This window comes from Pan troglodytes, chromosome 11 (assembly GCF_028858775.2).
Source record: "Pan troglodytes isolate AG18354 chromosome 11, NHGRI_mPanTro3-v2.0_pri, whole genome shotgun sequence".
In the NCBI taxonomy this organism is placed as follows: domain Eukaryota; kingdom Metazoa; phylum Chordata; class Mammalia; order Primates; family Hominidae; genus Pan; species Pan troglodytes.
This window is the reverse complement of record NC_072409.2, coordinates 81,712,217-81,728,750: the sequence shown is the minus strand read 5'-3', so window position 1 is coordinate 81,728,750 and position 16,534 is coordinate 81,712,217. Positions and strand designations below refer to the sequence as shown.

General features: G+C 42.9%; 1 protein-coding gene and 1 pseudogene across 1 annotated transcript in view; both read right to left on the bottom strand.

Moving 5' to 3' along the window:
• The window catches only part of KIF24 (kinesin family member 24), a 76,593-nt gene that overhangs the window by 17,107 nt on the left and 42,952 nt on the right, over positions 1 to 16,534 (bottom strand). Inside the window, exon 7 of the mRNA XM_003312047.7 lies at positions 2,299 to 2,420. Coding sequence (XP_003312095.1) covers positions 2,299 to 2,420 — 122 coding nt within the window. The remainder of the gene's footprint in view (positions 1 to 2,298; positions 2,421 to 16,534) is intronic.
• LOC112204501 (U2 spliceosomal RNA) lies at positions 12,696 to 12,925 on the bottom strand (annotated as a pseudogene).

Below are 16,534 nucleotides of genomic sequence, written 5' to 3'. Positions count from 1 at the left end.
CACGCCATTCTCCTGCCTCAGCCTCCCGAGTAGCTGGGACTACAGGCGCCCACCACCACGCCCGGCTAATTTTTGGTATTTTTAGTAGAGTCAGGATTTCACCATGTTAGCCAGGATGGTCTCGATCTCCTGACCTCATGATCCGCCCGCCTTGGCCTCCCAAAGTGCTGGGATTACAGGCGTGAGCCACCGCACCTGGCCAGAAGCTTTATTTTTGTATCAGCCAGCATTCTGTGACCACTGGAAGAAATTAACATTGGCCCATCCTCTGGAAAGAAAATACATTACTGAGCTGGGTGTGGTGGCTCACACCTATAAACCCAGCTACTTGGGAGGCTGAGGTGGAGTACTGCTTGAGGCCAGGATCTAGGCCAGCCTAAGCAACACAGCAAGACCCCATCTCTTAAAAAATTCTAAAAACTGGCTGGGCGTGGTGGCTCATGCCTGTAATCCCAGCACTTTGGGAAGCCGAGGCGGGCAGATCACGAGGTGAAGAGATCAAGACCACCCTGGCCAACATGGTGAAACCCCGTCTCTACTAAAAATACAAAAATTAGCTGGGTATGGTGGTGCATGCCTGTAGTCCCAGCTACTTGGGAGCTGAGGCAGGAGAATCACTTGAACCTGGGAGGCGGAGGTTGCAGTGAGCCAAGATCACGCCACTACACTCCAGCCTGGCGACAGCGAGACTCCATCTCAAGAAAAAAAAAAAAATTGGCTGGGCATGGTGGCTCATGCCTGTAATCCCAGCACTTTGGGAGGCTGAGGTGGGCGGATCATGAGGTCAGGAGATCGAGACCCTCCTGGCTAAAATGGTGAAACCCCGTCTCTACTAAAAATACAAAAAAATTAGCCAGGTGTGGTGGCGGGTGCCTGTAGTCCCAGCTACTCGGGAGGCTGAGGCAGGAAAATGGCGTGAACCCGGGAGGCGGAGCTTGCAGTGAGCCGAGATTGCACTACTGCACTCCAGCCTGGGTGATAGAGCGAGACTCCGTCTCAAAAAGAAAAAAAAAAGAAAAGAAAAAAAATTGTAAAAATTAGCTGGTAGGCTGAGTAGCTGGGACTACAAGTGTGGACCACCATACCTAGCTATGTTTTTTTTTAAGAGACAGGGTGGATGTGAGGGCGGTCTGGCTGCGATATCTGTCACCCCATTGATCTAACTCCTAGGCTCAAGAGATTCTCTCACCTTGCCCTCCCAAAGTGCTGAGATTACAGGTGTCAGCCACCATCAGCCTACCACTTAATTTTTACCTTTTTTTTTTTTTTTGAGACGGAGTCTCGCTCTGTTGCCAGACTCTTGAGCCTAGGAGTTCGAGACCAGCCTGGGCAAAACAGAGAGACCCCGTCTCAACCCTGGAGATCAATGGGGTGACAGATGTCGCAGCCAGATCTCCCTCACATCCACCCTGTCTCTTAAAAAAAAAAAATAGCTAGGTGTGGTGGTCCATACCTGTAGTCCCAGCTACTCAGGAGGCTGATGCAGGAGGAATGCTTGAGCCCAGGAGTTCCAGGCTGTAGTAAACTATGATCATGCCACTGCACTCCAGCCTGGGTGACAGAGTGAAGCCCTATCTTACAAACAAAGAAACATGAGTGTCAGCTTTCCAAGAGTATCACAAGATTCTGATCTGTCAGTTGATGCTGGTACTGTCCAAACATGTCTATTGGTTTTAATAATTTATGAGAAAGTATGACTAAAATTAATAAAACATTCTTCCCAAAAGGCTAAATGACCACAATGCTAATCACTTAAGTAACCACTTAGGTAATTACATAGAAACTTTTGCAGACAGCAATCCAGCAAAAAAAAAAAAAAAAAGAAAAGAAAAAGAAAAAGAAAAGAAAAACATTCATTACTCAGAGGTGAAATAGGCTTATCCATCAGTGTGGCAGATTATTTGCTAAGAGAGCACCAGAGAGGCAATGAATGTATCCAATTGTCTTATGGCTTCTTTCAAGAAGAATGGATTAATCTTCTCCCCCTACCTTTTTTTGGCGTGTAAGCTCTCTGAGATGCATTCCCTACTGTTTCTCTGCTGAAACTGTGTTTCATGTTAGAAGCAATCAATGTCCCTTTTAATAACTTAGGGTTGACCAACAATAGGTCATTACTTCATGGTTAATCAACTGTTGACACTTTAGTACAATGATTTATTTCAGGGCTAACAACTCTACTCTGTATCCCTGCAATGAAGAACTCCATGGTAGCAGGGTATCCTGTTGTTGAGAAAACATACTTCAAAGTCACATTAAAGGAAAGGCAGACAATGTAACTCCCTGATATTTCCAGCTCACCTGCCAAATGTCCTCTTGGCTGAATCTTTGATCTGAATTTGGATGATGGCATGGGAGCGGGAGGAGTCTGCATTAACTCCAGTGGCCCCAGTGCTGCGCTCCTTGCTGCCCTTTAAGATCACCTGAAAATAAAATCCACAGGATGACTTCCCCAAGGAGTAAACAAAAGCCTCTGGCTACTAAGAGTTGGCTAAGAGCAGTAGACAGCAGACATATAATTGTGTCAGTGCACTGCAGTTTTTTCTGTCCAGGTGGAAAACTGCTCAAACACTAAATTATACCTAGTTATACCCAATGACAATGAAAACAATGTGAAATACTAATCCTGTGGAAGAACATTCCATAGCTCAAGAGCTAATTTACTTCTTGATCTCATATACTCTTTTTAGTATCTTTGATGGATTTAGCCTAACTAAAATCCCCAGGGCATAACTTGGCTCCAAAGCAAGGTCTCCTAATACCCATCTATCTTAGTAACCGAGGCAAAGGACATAAATATGCATTAAAGAATGACTAATCACATCCACCTGTTCTACCAGGATGCAGTCATAAAGGAGGGCAGGCCCGATGTAGAAATATGGAAGTGATGAGTTACTGTAATTACCATGAGCCCATGATTTCCCTTGAGACTAATCCTCGCTCACCCTAGACTGGGAGTAAAGACTAACAGGAGTCCTTCCGGCCATCATGGAATGGGGTAGGGGAGGTGAAGCGTCAGGATTGGCCTGCAGCCACTGAAAACACAGCCATTTAAGAACATGCTGCCCTTAGTTTGGACAGGGGTATGAGTGTTAGTTACTGAGAATAAAAAAGGCAAAACAAAATTTTTTTGAAATAGGGGCTTACTCTGTTACCCAGGCTGGAGTGCAGTGGTATGATCATAGCTCACTGCAGCCATGACTTCCTGGGTTTGAGAGGTACTCCCGGCTCAGCCTCCTGAGTAGCTGGGATTATAGGTGTGCATCACCACACCCGGCTAATTTTTAAAATTTTTTTGTAGAGACATGGTCTTACTATGTTGCTCACGCTGGTCTTGAACTCCTGAGTTCAAGCAGTCCTCTCTCCTCGGTCCCTCAAAGTGGTAGGATTATGGGCATGAGCCACCTCACCCAGCCACAAAGAACTTTAAAAACATTATTTGGGCCGGGCATGGTGGCTCACACCTGTAATCCCAGCTTCTCAGAAGTTCTCAGAACTTATGAGGCAGGAGGATCACTTGAGCCCAGGAGGTCGAGGCTGCAGTGAGCCGTGATTACAGAACAAGACCCTGTCTCAAAAAAATAAATAAATAAAAATTTAAAAATAAAGATTTAAAACTGTATTCACTTTTAAAGCCAGTAAAAGAAAAGGGGGTAGCAGTGGACAATGTATTTTTTCTTTTTTTTTCTAATAAAAAAACAGAGATGGGGTCTTGCTATGCTGCCCAGGCTGATCTCGAAGTCCTGGGCTCAAGCAATCCTCCCACCTCGGCCTCCCAAAATGCTGGGATTACTGGTGTGATATATTTCAATGAAATTTTAGAATGTGGAAAGATAATGAAGGGATGGTAATTGCCAGCAATGAAGTTATAAACTAAGTAAGTAAGTAGGAAAGGGGGGAGTCAGTCTATCAGCCCATTAGGACCCCTAAGAGGGGCTCAGACTCTGGAAGCACCAGGTACTGTTGGGATAAGGCAAAGATACACACAGTCAGTGATCAGAGCAGTAAAGCCCTTGGTGAAACAGTCCCCATTCATCCCCACCCTGTGCAGGAGGCAGAAGGTATAGTCTCCAGAAAATGGGAACCAGAGATCAAAGAGGACTAAGCACCAGGCACAGTGTGGGGCAGAGTGAAGTGAAAGAACTTAAACAAGGATTAAGTAAAAGCAACACACCAGCGTTCCCCAACATCAGTCCTCAGCCAGAATTCTCTGAAGAAACCCTCACTCCCAAGCCCTTCACATGTTTACATTTTGGGGACTTCCCCGGCAAAGCCAATTAACTTTCAACCTATAGTGAAGCTTAATGATCAGCAAGCACACCTCTGACACACAAACTTTGTGACTGTTATTTTTTTAGTGCCTCATACTTAAACGTGAATAGAAAGCCAAAGCCACCAGCATGAAAACACCAAACCAAAAGAGGGAATAGACAAAGCACTTGGAAATTTAAAATATGATAAAGTAAAAATTGTATTTAAAAGGTAGTAAGATTTAGGCTGGGCATGGTGGCTCATGCTTGTAATCCCAACACTTTGGGAGGCTGAGGCAGGAGGATCACTTGAGCCCAGGAGTTCAAGACCAGCCTGGGCAAACAGTGAGACCCCCAACTCTACAAAAATTAGCTGGGCGTAGTGGTGCACACCTGTAGTCTCAGACAGGAGGCTGAGGCAGTAAGCTGCACTCCAGCCTAGGGGTCAAAAATCCCATCTCTTAAAAAATAATCACCTACTATCAAGTTCAGGGGGAAAAATAAATTAAATAAAATAAAAGATTTTAAGTTTCAGGTTTTTTGTTTGTTTGTTTGTTTTGGAGTTGTAAGTTAAGGATATGTCCCAGGAAATAAAATATAAACAAGATCTGCACTCTCATGTTTGTTGCAGCCCTGTTCACAATAGCTAAGATTTGGAAGCAACCTAAGTGTTCATCAAGAGATGAATGGATAAAGAAAATGTGGTGCTCGTACACAATGGAGTACCGTTCAGCCACGAAAAAGAATGAGATCCTGTCATTTGCAACAACATGGATGGAACTGGAGATCATTATGTTAAGTGAAATAAGCCAGGCATAGAAAGACAAACATCACATGTTCTCACTTATGTGTGTGATCTAAAAATCAAAGCAATTGAACCCATGGACATAGACACTAGAAGGATGGTTACCACAGAGGCTGGGAAGGGTAGTGGGGATGTGGGGGTGGTTAATAGGTACACAAAAAAAAGAAATAATGAATAAGACCTACTATTTGACAATACAACAGGGTGACTATAGTCAACAATATTTTATTGGCTGGGCATGGTGGCTTACACCTGTAATCCCAGCAGTTTGGGAGGCTAAGGCAGGTGGATCACTTTAGTGCAGGCCTTTGAGACCAGCCTGGCCAACACGGTGAAACCCCATCTCTACTAAAAATACAAAAATTAGCCAGGTGTGGTGATGCACACTTGTAGTCCCAGCTACTCAGGAGGCTGAGGCATGAGAATTGCTTGAACCCGGGAGGTGGAGGTTGTAGTGAACTGATATCGCACCACTGCACTCCAGCCTAGGAAACAAAGCAAGACTCTGTCTCAACAACAACAACAACAACAACAACAGTGTTATTTGAGGCCAGGCCTGGTGGCTTATGCCTGTAATCCCAGAACTTTGGGAGGCTGAGGTAGGGATCGCTTGGGCCCAGGAGTTTGAGACCAGCCTGGGCAACATAGCAAGACCTCATCTCTACAAATTAAAAAAAGAATAACTGGGCCAGGCACAGTGGCTCCCACCTGTAATCCCAGCACTTTGGGAGGCCAAGGCGGGTGGATCACGAGGTCAGGAGATCGAGACCATCCTGGCTAACATGGTGAAACCCCATTTCTACTAAAAATACAAAAAACTAGCTGGGCATGGTGATGCACGCCTGTAGTCCCAGCTACTTGGGAGGCTGAGGCAGGGGAATAGCTTGAACCCAGGAGGCGGAGGTTGCAGTGAGCCAAGATCGTACCACTGCACTCCATCCTGGTGACAGAGCGAGTGTCTGTCTAAAAAAAAAAATTATTTGACAGAATCCTCACCACAGCCTAATGTTAGGCGAATACAAAGATTATCTCCACCTAACAACCTCTTGAGTTTGTTCCTCTGAGTTTGTTCAGCATCTCCAGTTGAGGAACAAACTCAGGTTGATTTATTCATAGTCAAACATCTGCTGTGTGGCAGAGCCAAATTCCACATCCAGTACATCTGACTCCAAAGTCCATGTATTTTTCACTACACTGTGGGGCACTTACAATAAATTCATTTATTTTGCAGTGAATTAAGAATAATGAGGTTGGGCACGGTGGCTCACGCCTATAATCCGAGCACTTTGGGAGGCTGAGGTGGGAGGATCACAAGGTCAGGAGTTCGAGACCAGCCTGACCAATGTGGTTAAACTCCGTCTCTACTAAAAATACAAAAAATTAGCCAGGGATGGTGGTGCGCACCTGTAATCCCAGCTACTCAGGAGGCTGAGGCAGCAGAATTGCTTGAACCCAGGAGGCGGAGGTTGCAGTGAGCTGAGATCGCACCATTGCACTGCAGCCTGGGCGACACAGCGAGACTCCGTCTCAAAAAAGAGTAAGAGCCGGGTGTGGTGGGTCACACCTGTAATCCTAGCACTTTGGGAGGCCGAGGCGGGCAGATCACTTGAGGTCAGGAGTTTGAGATCAGCCTGGCCAACATGGTGAAACCCCGTCTCTACTAAAAATACAAAAATTACCCGGGTGTTGTGGTGCGTGCCTGTAATCCCAGCTACTCGGGAGGCTGAGGCAGTAGAATTGCTTGAACCCAGGAGGTGGAGGTTGCAGTGAGCTGAGATCGTGCCATTGCACTCCAGCCTGGGGGACAAGAGTGAAACTGCATCTCAAAAAAAAAAAAAAAAAAAAAGAATAAGAAAGTCCTATTTCATTTTTTCTCAATCTCTCACCATTTTAATTTATATCATATTGAACATAGTCACAGTTTCCAAATTAAGAATCCAAAAGTTGACAGAGCCAAACTTCAACAATAAGACATAAAATATCTTAACAAGTAGTAGTGGTTGCTTTTTAGAAATTTAATTAACTAAAAATATTTTTTCCATGATCTAAGCAATAGTATGTTTCTAAAGATTATCTGTATGTGAGATGTAAAATCAAAATTCAGAATCATACTTAAATACACCCATTTTGTAAAAAGTTTGCTAAAAATTTAAAGAGACAACATGATGAATCCTTTTGTAAAGAGAAGACTGCTAGTTTATAAAGCTAGATCATCAACTATATGGCTACCACCTTTAAGCTAATGAAATAATAAGAGCTACAGTGGTAATCTCTTATACTGGATATGGCAAGTGCTGAGAAAAAAGCTCTGCTAACTAAGCTCAGATGCTGGGTAAGGCACTTAAGGCCAGCGCTGTAGACTGAACCATCTGGTTTAAATGCACTTTCTGGCCCTGGCTTCTCCCTGTCCCTTTCACTTCATGTTTACACAGGCTGGGATGTGATGCTGATGGATCATCATAGATTGGTATCGTTCCTTTTTCAAACTTTTTTTTTTCTTCATTAGAAAAGACAAACTTACTGTGGAAAACTTGGAAAATATAGGAAAAGGATAAAGAAGAGAATATATATCTCTCATAATCCCAGTGATTATAAAATTCTGGTATATTTCCTTTTAGAGTTTTAGATTTCTTACAGGTCTTTTTTTTTTGTCATTTACAAATCCTATGAAAAGACAAGGGAGGTCTTAAACCTTTACATTTGTAAAAGCAATATGTCTGACTAATAAGGAACACAGAGAAGCTAAGTGACTTATACAAGGTCACATAGGTAGAATATTGTCAGGCCAGGAATAGAAGCCAGATATCCTCTTCTACATGTGAGTAATGATGTTACTAATGATGCTAGTCCACTGAGACCTAGTGAGAGCTCAGAGAGGCCTCAAGACCATACTTCACAAGGAAACGTGGATATGAACAGGAAATGCAAAGGGCGGCCCTGTGGTTCTTCCTCAAGAGTGTCAAAAAAGATTGGCTTCTGAGATTGTGTTACAGACTTTTGAACTTGGGTTTTCACTGCATCTTGTACACCATAATGTACTGGGTATCTCTAAGTGCATCTCAGAGACCTAACATGTTGAGATGCCCTTTCCTGGTTAAATATATTTTAGAGAAGGCATGAGGAGTTTCTGGTCCCTGGGCCAATTTTTTCCAATAACAGCTTGCTGTAGTCATGCCTTCCAGAAACTATATAATAACGCACCTGAGCTATGAAGAGTAAAAATGAGGCAGTCTGTGAATATCAAAGTCATCACATTTTTGTAAATGACATACACAACTGAAGTATAGCAGTTAAAACGGTGAAATCTGGAGTCAGGTTGCCAGGGTTCACATGCCAGCTCTACCATGTGGTTGTGTAGACTACCGCAAGTCACTTAACTTTTAAGGGTCTCAGTTTCTTATCTATAAAATGGGAATTATGGCCGGGCACAGAGGCTCACGCCTGTACTCCCAGCACTCTGGGAGGCTAAGAAGGGCGGTCACCTGAGGTCAGGAGTTTGACGCCAGCCTTGCCAACATGGTGAAACCCCATCTCTATTAAAAATACAAAAATTGGCCGGGCACGGTGGCTCACGTCTGTAATCCCAGCACTTTGGGAGGCCGAGGTGAATGGATCACCTGAGGTCAGGAGTTCGAGACCAGCCTGGCCAACCTGGTGAAACCCCATCTCTACTAAAAATACAAAAATTAGCCAGGCGTGGGTAGTGGGCACCTATAATCCCAGCTACTCAGGAGGTTGAGGCAGGAGAATCCCTTGAACCTGGGAGGCAGAGGTTGCGGTGAGTCAAGATCATGCCACTGCACTCCAGCCTGGACAAGACAGCAAAATTCCATCTCAAAAACAAAACAAAAAGAAAAGATACTAACGAACTAACATCTTTGTGTAAACTTCTAAAACGTAAACTATTTCTTTTTTTCATAAATGTAAAACAATCAGAGTTTCATGGGAAAATATAGCTTTAGAGATCAACATGAAATATCATGGGCTCCCTAGAGCAAACCAAAAAAAAAAAAAAAAAAAAAAAAAAAGGAAGGAAGCAGATGAGAGAAAGAGAGAATCTATTTGGGGAAATGCAACTGTAGGAGGTGAGCAAAATTAATGCAATCACCTTTAAAACTACTAAGCTCCCTTTCCCTCTCACTGCCTCCTCCTTCTCAAACTCCTTCCCTAACTAAACTCTGTTGGGCAAGTTTCTAAATCTAGGTTCTCTAGAGAGAACATATTACGTGAATAGTAAAATGGGAATCTGCTACAATAGGAAGTAATGATAACTGGGCCTGGTGTGGTGGCTCATGCCTGTAATCCCAGCACTTTGGGAGGCTGAGATAGAGGATCACTTGAGCCCAGAAGTTCAAGACCAATCTGGGCAACATCTACACAAATTTTTTAAAAACATTAGCCAGGTGTAGTGGTGAACACCTGTGGTCCTAGCTACTCAGAAGGCTGAAGTGGGAGGATCGCTTGAGCCCAGAAGGTTGAGGTTGCAGTGACCCATGATTGCACCACTGCACTCCTGCCTAGGTGACAGAGTGAGACTCTACCTCAAAAAAACAAAACGAAAAACTGTGGTGGTGCTGGGAAACATCATTCAGGGACTTAATAAGAATAATCCATGTGGAAAGTTGAGCCAGCATCATACTATAAATTTTATGTATGTCATCTCACTTCCTTCTCCCCATCATCCAACCCAATCATCTATCATTATCTACATGTTTCAGGCTCAGAGAGATAAAGGATGTGCTTAAGGATACATGGCACTGTAACTGGCTGCCCATTACAGCCAAGGCAATGATAAAACATGAAATAAGTTTATCAAAATTCCTAGGAATGAATACCTCTGACTATATAAAATGGGTATAGGAATGACTTTAAAAAATTGTGAATCTCTAAAACTGAAAACAGGCCCATTAATTGTCTGACAAAATCTCGATTCCAAATCTGGGAAATGTGATGAGGCAGTGAGTCCTCTGTAAAGGCAGGAAGTTCTGGTGCCTGCGTTGGCAAGAAATCAAATACACTAGGGAGGAAAAACTTCCTGGAGGAAGGACAATCCCATTTGAATAATGAAGCTACCAGTTGTGCAGGCAGGCCATGCCTGAGTAATCCTGAGGGTGATCTGAGAGGGTAATACTCCAAGATGACACTTGAGCAAACACATGGGTGATACCTGAGTGAGTATGAACAGTGACACCTGAGAGTGAAATGTGACACCTGAGTTAGCAAGTGCTGTTGTTTCAAGTCAATAAATATTTATTTATGAGGATAACTGTGTCAGGTATCCATAAATTATATAAACTTTCCACCTTGATCTCAGCTGGCTTCCTCCTTGTACAACACCATATGTCCTGCAGACTGAGGGTATCAATGGCGATAATATGTTGACTAACAAGGAACTTTTTTTCTGATTTTCTTAGGAACCATACTTTAGAATAGAACAGTGCCATAAACTCTTCCAGGATGCAGGGGTTGACTCAACACCAGACTGCCAGCATTTACAGTCTAAAGGCAATGAGGAGTCTTCTTCTGAGTGTTTGCTTCTTTCCCCTTTAATTGGTCTAATCTTCAGTGACAAAGGAATCCTGAGGACCAGACTCACCTGATGCTCCTGGCCAAATGTGGGAGTGGCTGGAGGTAGGGGCACGAGGACCACAGGGAACAGAGTATGAGAAACAATTTCCTTAGGACTCCACAGCAGAGGAAGCTCTGGGGAGAATGGTCACAGCCCCAGGGCAGCCCTTCAGCATGCCCCACACACTTTTGTTCTGTACCTACCTTTGCAATCACTAGAAAGAGGCTCTTAGTGATTGCACTAAAACAGACACACTCGGGCGCTATACTCAGGTTTTGGATCCCAGGACCCAGGAATCTAATAACGCAAACGTGAAGTGTCATCCCTTAAGCAAAATTTAACTACAGTATTTGTCTCAGGAAAAAGAAACTTAGAAAAAGATATATACCAATGATGGGCCACCATGCCACTGCACACACCCAAGTCCCAAGTATTAATTTTGAAAAAGCAACAACAAAATTTTCCACAAACCCTGTTATTTGAAGATTAAACAGTCCTTTAAACACCTAGTTTTAGGCAAATGATAACAGAAGACGTTGTTATCAATGTATTAATTCATTCAGTGAGTGTCTTTTCTCTTCTCTTCTTTCTTTTTTGAGATGGAGTCTTGCTCTGTTGCCTAGGCTGGAGTGCAATGGCACGATCTCTGGTCACTGCAACCTCTGCCTTCCGGGCTCAAGCAATTCTCCTGCCTCAGCCTCCCAAGTAGCTGGGATTACAGGCGCCCACCACCATACCCAGCTCATTTTTGTATTTTTAGTAGAGGTGGGGTTTCACCATGTTGGCCAGGCTGGTTTCAAACTCCTGACCTCAAATGACCTTCCAGCCTCGGCCTCCCAAAGTGCTGGAATTACAGGCATAAGCCACCATGCCTGGCCTCTCTTAATTTCTTAAGAAAAACTGATTTCTAATTATACACTATAGGTAGTAGAGTATCGTGAAAAGGGCTTCAGAGTGAGATCAATCAAAGCTGAAATCTTGCTCTGCCAGCTGTTAGCTATGTGATTCTGGGTTATCACTTGATTTTAACCTCAGTATTTTCACCTCTTAGAGAAGTTTACAATATTTACATCGATTTTGTGATGATTAAATGGGGTAATATTTGCAAAAACCTCTAACAAAGCATTTGGTAGATAGTGCTCACTAAACATTTGCAATTATTATTAGAACACAGTGAAAAGGAAGGCAGGAAAGATCAAGAGTAGAATCAGCTAGAGAGGCTTGAACTTTGGCATTCGCTGGAGGCATTTCTACAATGCCAAACCTGACTGCTTTCCCTGGTCTCTTAAGCTTGGTTGAAGACTCAGATACTTCTCCCTGGAGGAGTGTACTGTGAAGCTATACTAAGCTAAGTCTTGTTAAGTGCCTGGCCTATCCTTCTAGTCCTCTCCCTTTTACTCTAGCCAGGCTTGTTGGATGTACTAGAAGAATGACTGCGATGGCTGCATGTTAGAATCACCTGGGGAGCTTTTAAAATAATACCCATCCTCATACTGCTGGTGGGAGTGTAAAATGGTAAAGTCACTTTGGAAAACAGTGTGGCATTTCCTAAAAAAAGTATGGCCCAGTGATGTCACTCCTAGGCATACACCCAAGAAAATGGAACACACTTGTCCACACAAAAACCTTTGTACATGAATGTTCACAGCAACATTATTCATAATGACCAAAAGTGGAAACAACCCAAATGTCTATCAACTGATGAATGGATAAATAAAATGAGGTATCCATACAATGTAATATTATTCAGCCACAAAAAGGAATGAAGTCCTGATACATGCTGCAACATGAATGAACTCTGAAAATAAACTAACTGAAAGAAGCCAGAGACAAAAGGTTGCATATTGTATAATTCTGTTTGTATGATACGGACAGAATTGGCAAATCCACAGAGATAGAATTTAGTGGTTGCCAGGCACTGGGGGCAGGAGAAATAGGGAGTAACTGCTAATGGAGTTTCATTTTGGGGTGATGAAAGTTTTCTGGAATTAGATAGTGACAACGGTTGCATAACTTCATGAATATACTTTTAAAAAATCACTGAATTGTATACTTTAAAAAAAAAATCCCTCAGGGAGGATGCACCATTCCTGGAGGTCTTGCACTACCAAGTCAATGCATGGAGCGGACAGAGCAAGCTCCTACTCCATCTCCCTGTTCCAAAAATCCATTTAATAGGTTGTCCTTGAATAGAACATGTTAAACTGCTGAGAAAAGATACTACACTTTCTATTCTGAACCACTGGTCTTAAAAAAAAAAAAAAGATACTACATTTGATCTTAGCCAAAAGACTGAGAAACAATGAATTGTATGCTTTAAAAAACTGAGCGGGACGCAGTGCATCATGCCTCTAATCCCAGCACTTTGGGAGGCCAAGGCTGGTGGATCACTTGAGGTCAGGAATTCGAGACTAGCTTGGACAACATGATGAAACCCCGTCTCTACTAAAAATACAAAAATTAGGTGGGCATGGTGGCAGGAGCCTGTAATCCCAGCCACTCAGGAGGTTGAGGCAGGAGAATCACATGAACCTGGGAAGCAGAGGTTGCAGTGAACCCAGATCGAGCCATTGCACTCCAGCGTGGGCGACAAGAGCAAAGCTCCGTCTCAAAAAAAAAAAAAAAAAAAAAGAATATTATGGCCGGACATGGTGGCTCATGCCTGTAATCCCAGCACTTCGGGAGGTCAAGGTGAGAGGATTGCTTGAGTCCAGGAGATTGAGACCAGCCTGTGCAACATGGTGAAACCCCATCTCTACTAAAAATGCCAAAAAAATTAGCCGGGTGTAGTGGCACACACCTGTAGTCCCAGCTACTCAGGAGACTGAGGTGGGAAGGATCACCTGAGCCCAGGGAGATTGAGGCTGCGGTGAGCTGAAATCGCGCCACTGCACTCCAGCCTGGGCAATAGGAGTGAGACCCTGTCTCAAAAATAAAAAATAAAAAAAGAATGAATATTATGGTATGTAAATTATATCTCAATAAGAAAATTATATTAAGAAAACTAGTGGATCATACACTTTAAAAAAGGTGAATGTTACGGTATATGAACTACATTTTAATTTAAAATAATAATAATACCCACACCTGGGCCCCACTCCTGAGGGATTCTGATTTAATTGACTTGAGGACGACACAAGCAAGCATTAAAAGACATTATGATGAAACTGGGAAAACAAGCCACAGAATGAGACAACATGCTTATGATACAAATAACCAACAAGACTCATATCCGGAATATACAAATCGACAAGGAAAAGACAGATAACCCAAGATGAGGAAAAGACCCAAACTGGCATTCCCAACAGAGGAACTCCAAATTACAAGTTAAAAATATGAGAAAATATTCAATTTTATTCTCAATCAGGGAAATGCAAATTAAAGCCCCACAATAAAATATAATTAAACACTCCAGACTGGCAAAAATTCAAAATATCTATCAATTGAAAGTGTCTGCAAGATGAAGAGCAACGGGATTGCTCATATACTGCTTGTAGGAATGCACACCACTCTGGGAAACAGCCGGCAGCATTTAGTGTAGCTGAAAATATGGGCCACTGTGCCTGTCATCCTAACACTTTGGGAGGCTGAGGTGAGAGGATTGCTTGAGCCCAGGAGCTTGAGACCAGCCTGGGCAACATGGTAGGACCCTGTCTCTACAAAGAATAAAAAAATTAGCCAAGTGTGGTGGCATATGCTTGTGGTCCCACCTACTTGGGAAGCTGAGGTAGGAGGATTGCTTGAGCCCAGGAGGTCAAGGCTGCAGTGAGCCATGTGTTCATGCCACTGGACTCCAGCCTGGGCTGGACAGAGCAAGACCCTGTCTCTAGAAAAAAATAAAAATAATAAAAAAAGAAAAAGCATATCATCTGACCTAATCATTTCACAGCTAGGTATATATCCTAGACAACCCATGTGCTCTGTACAGAAATACATGTATAAGCACACTCACAGTTGCAATGTTCCAAATAACTCTAAAATAAAAACAACCCCAGTTGTTTATTAACAGGAGAATGGATAAATAAACTGTGGTATATTCCTATGATAAAACACTCTACAGCAAATAAAAATGAAGAAAACTAAAGCCAAATGCAAAAACCTCAATGGAACTGAAAAGCATAATATTGAGCAAAAGAAACAAAACACCAAAAAATACACAGTGTAGTTCTACTCAAGCAAAGTTCAAAAACAGATGAAAACTAACTTAGATGGTTTGGGGATAAATACATAGGTGGTAAAACTATAACAAATAACAAGAAAGTGATCAGCACAAAAGTCAGGATAATAGGGGGGTGTTATTGGAAAGTCACACAGGGGGTTTGTAGGGTGCTACAATGTTCTATTTCTTGATCTGAGTAGCTGATTACAAGGGTGCTTGTTTCTTTATACTGTACATACTTAGGTTTTATGCATTTTTCTGTATAGTGCTATTTTTCACAATAAAAAAGGTTAAATCATTTTTTAAGTAAGGAAAAAAAGGCTCCAAACAATCTAATGTAAAGCCAGGGTTGAGGAACACTGCATTAAAGGAAGGTTCACCAGAAATCTATTTGTACTTATGTTAATAAATGCCCAGAACAGGAAAAAAAAAATTAAATATTTTACCGTGGACAGTGGATAGCTCAGTGGGGAACAGGGGAAGTGGGGTATGTATAGTAAGTTAGAGGGGCCTTTACTATCTTCTTACATATTTCTGTAATGTTTAAACTTAATGATAAGTATGACTTTTATTACAATAAAAGAATAACTTAATAAAAGAAGCAGATTGAAAAATTCCTTTGGAAGGACACACAAAAAACTAATAAAATTAGTTGCTCTGGAAAAGGAAATGGAAGTGGGTATTTTCACTTTTGCATTCTGAACTCATGTGATAGTATTACTTATTAAAAATTGTATTTAAAATAAGGGCCAGGTGTGGTGGCTCACGCCTGTAATCCTAGCACTTTAAGAGGCCAAGGTGAGAGGACTGCTTGAGGTCAGGAGTTCGAGACCACCCTAGGCGACACAGCAAGACACCATCTCTACAAAAAATTTTTAAAAATTAGCCAGGTCTGGCAGGGCGTGGTGGCTCACGCCTGTAATCCCAGCACTTTGGGAGGCCAAGGTGGGCGGATCATGAGGTCAGGAGATCGAGACCATTCTGGCAAACATGGTGAAACCCTGTCTCTACTAAAAAATACAAAAAATTAGCTGGGCGTGGTGGCGGGTGCCTGTAGTCCCAGCTACTTGGGAGGCTGAGACAGGAGAATGGCATGAACCCGGGAGGCAGAGCTTGCAGTGAGCAGAGATTGCGCCACTGCACTCCAGCCTAGGTGACAAAGTGAGACTCCATCTCAAAAAAAAAAAAAAAAAAAAATTAAAAAAAAATTAGCCAGGTGTGGTGACATGTGCCTGCAGTCCCAGCTACTTGGGAGGCTGAAGTGGGAGGCTGCGGTGAGCTATGATTACACCTCTATACTCCAGCCTGGGCAACAGAGCAAGACCCTGTTGCTTAAAAAAAAAAAAAAAAAGTAAAAAGAATTTAAAGTGAAAATATTTGTCTCCAGCAGCTTTTCCCAGAGCCCACTGCCATAGAGAAACACATTAGCAGCATTTGAAACTGGCCCGATAAGGCTGGGCGCGGTGGCTCACGGCTGTAATCCCAGCACTTTGGGAGGTCGAGGCGGGTGGATCACCTGAGGTCAGGAGTTCAAGACCAGCCTGGCCAACATGGTGAAACCCTGTCTCTACTAAAAATACAAAAATTAGCCAGGTGTGGTGGTGGGAGCCTGTAATCTCAGCTACTCAGGAGGCTGAGGCAGGAGAATTGCTTGAACCCACGAGGCAGAGGTTGCAGTGAGCAGAGATTGTGCCATTGCACTCCAGGTTGGGTGACAGAGCGAGACTCCATCTCAAAAAAACAACAACAACAAA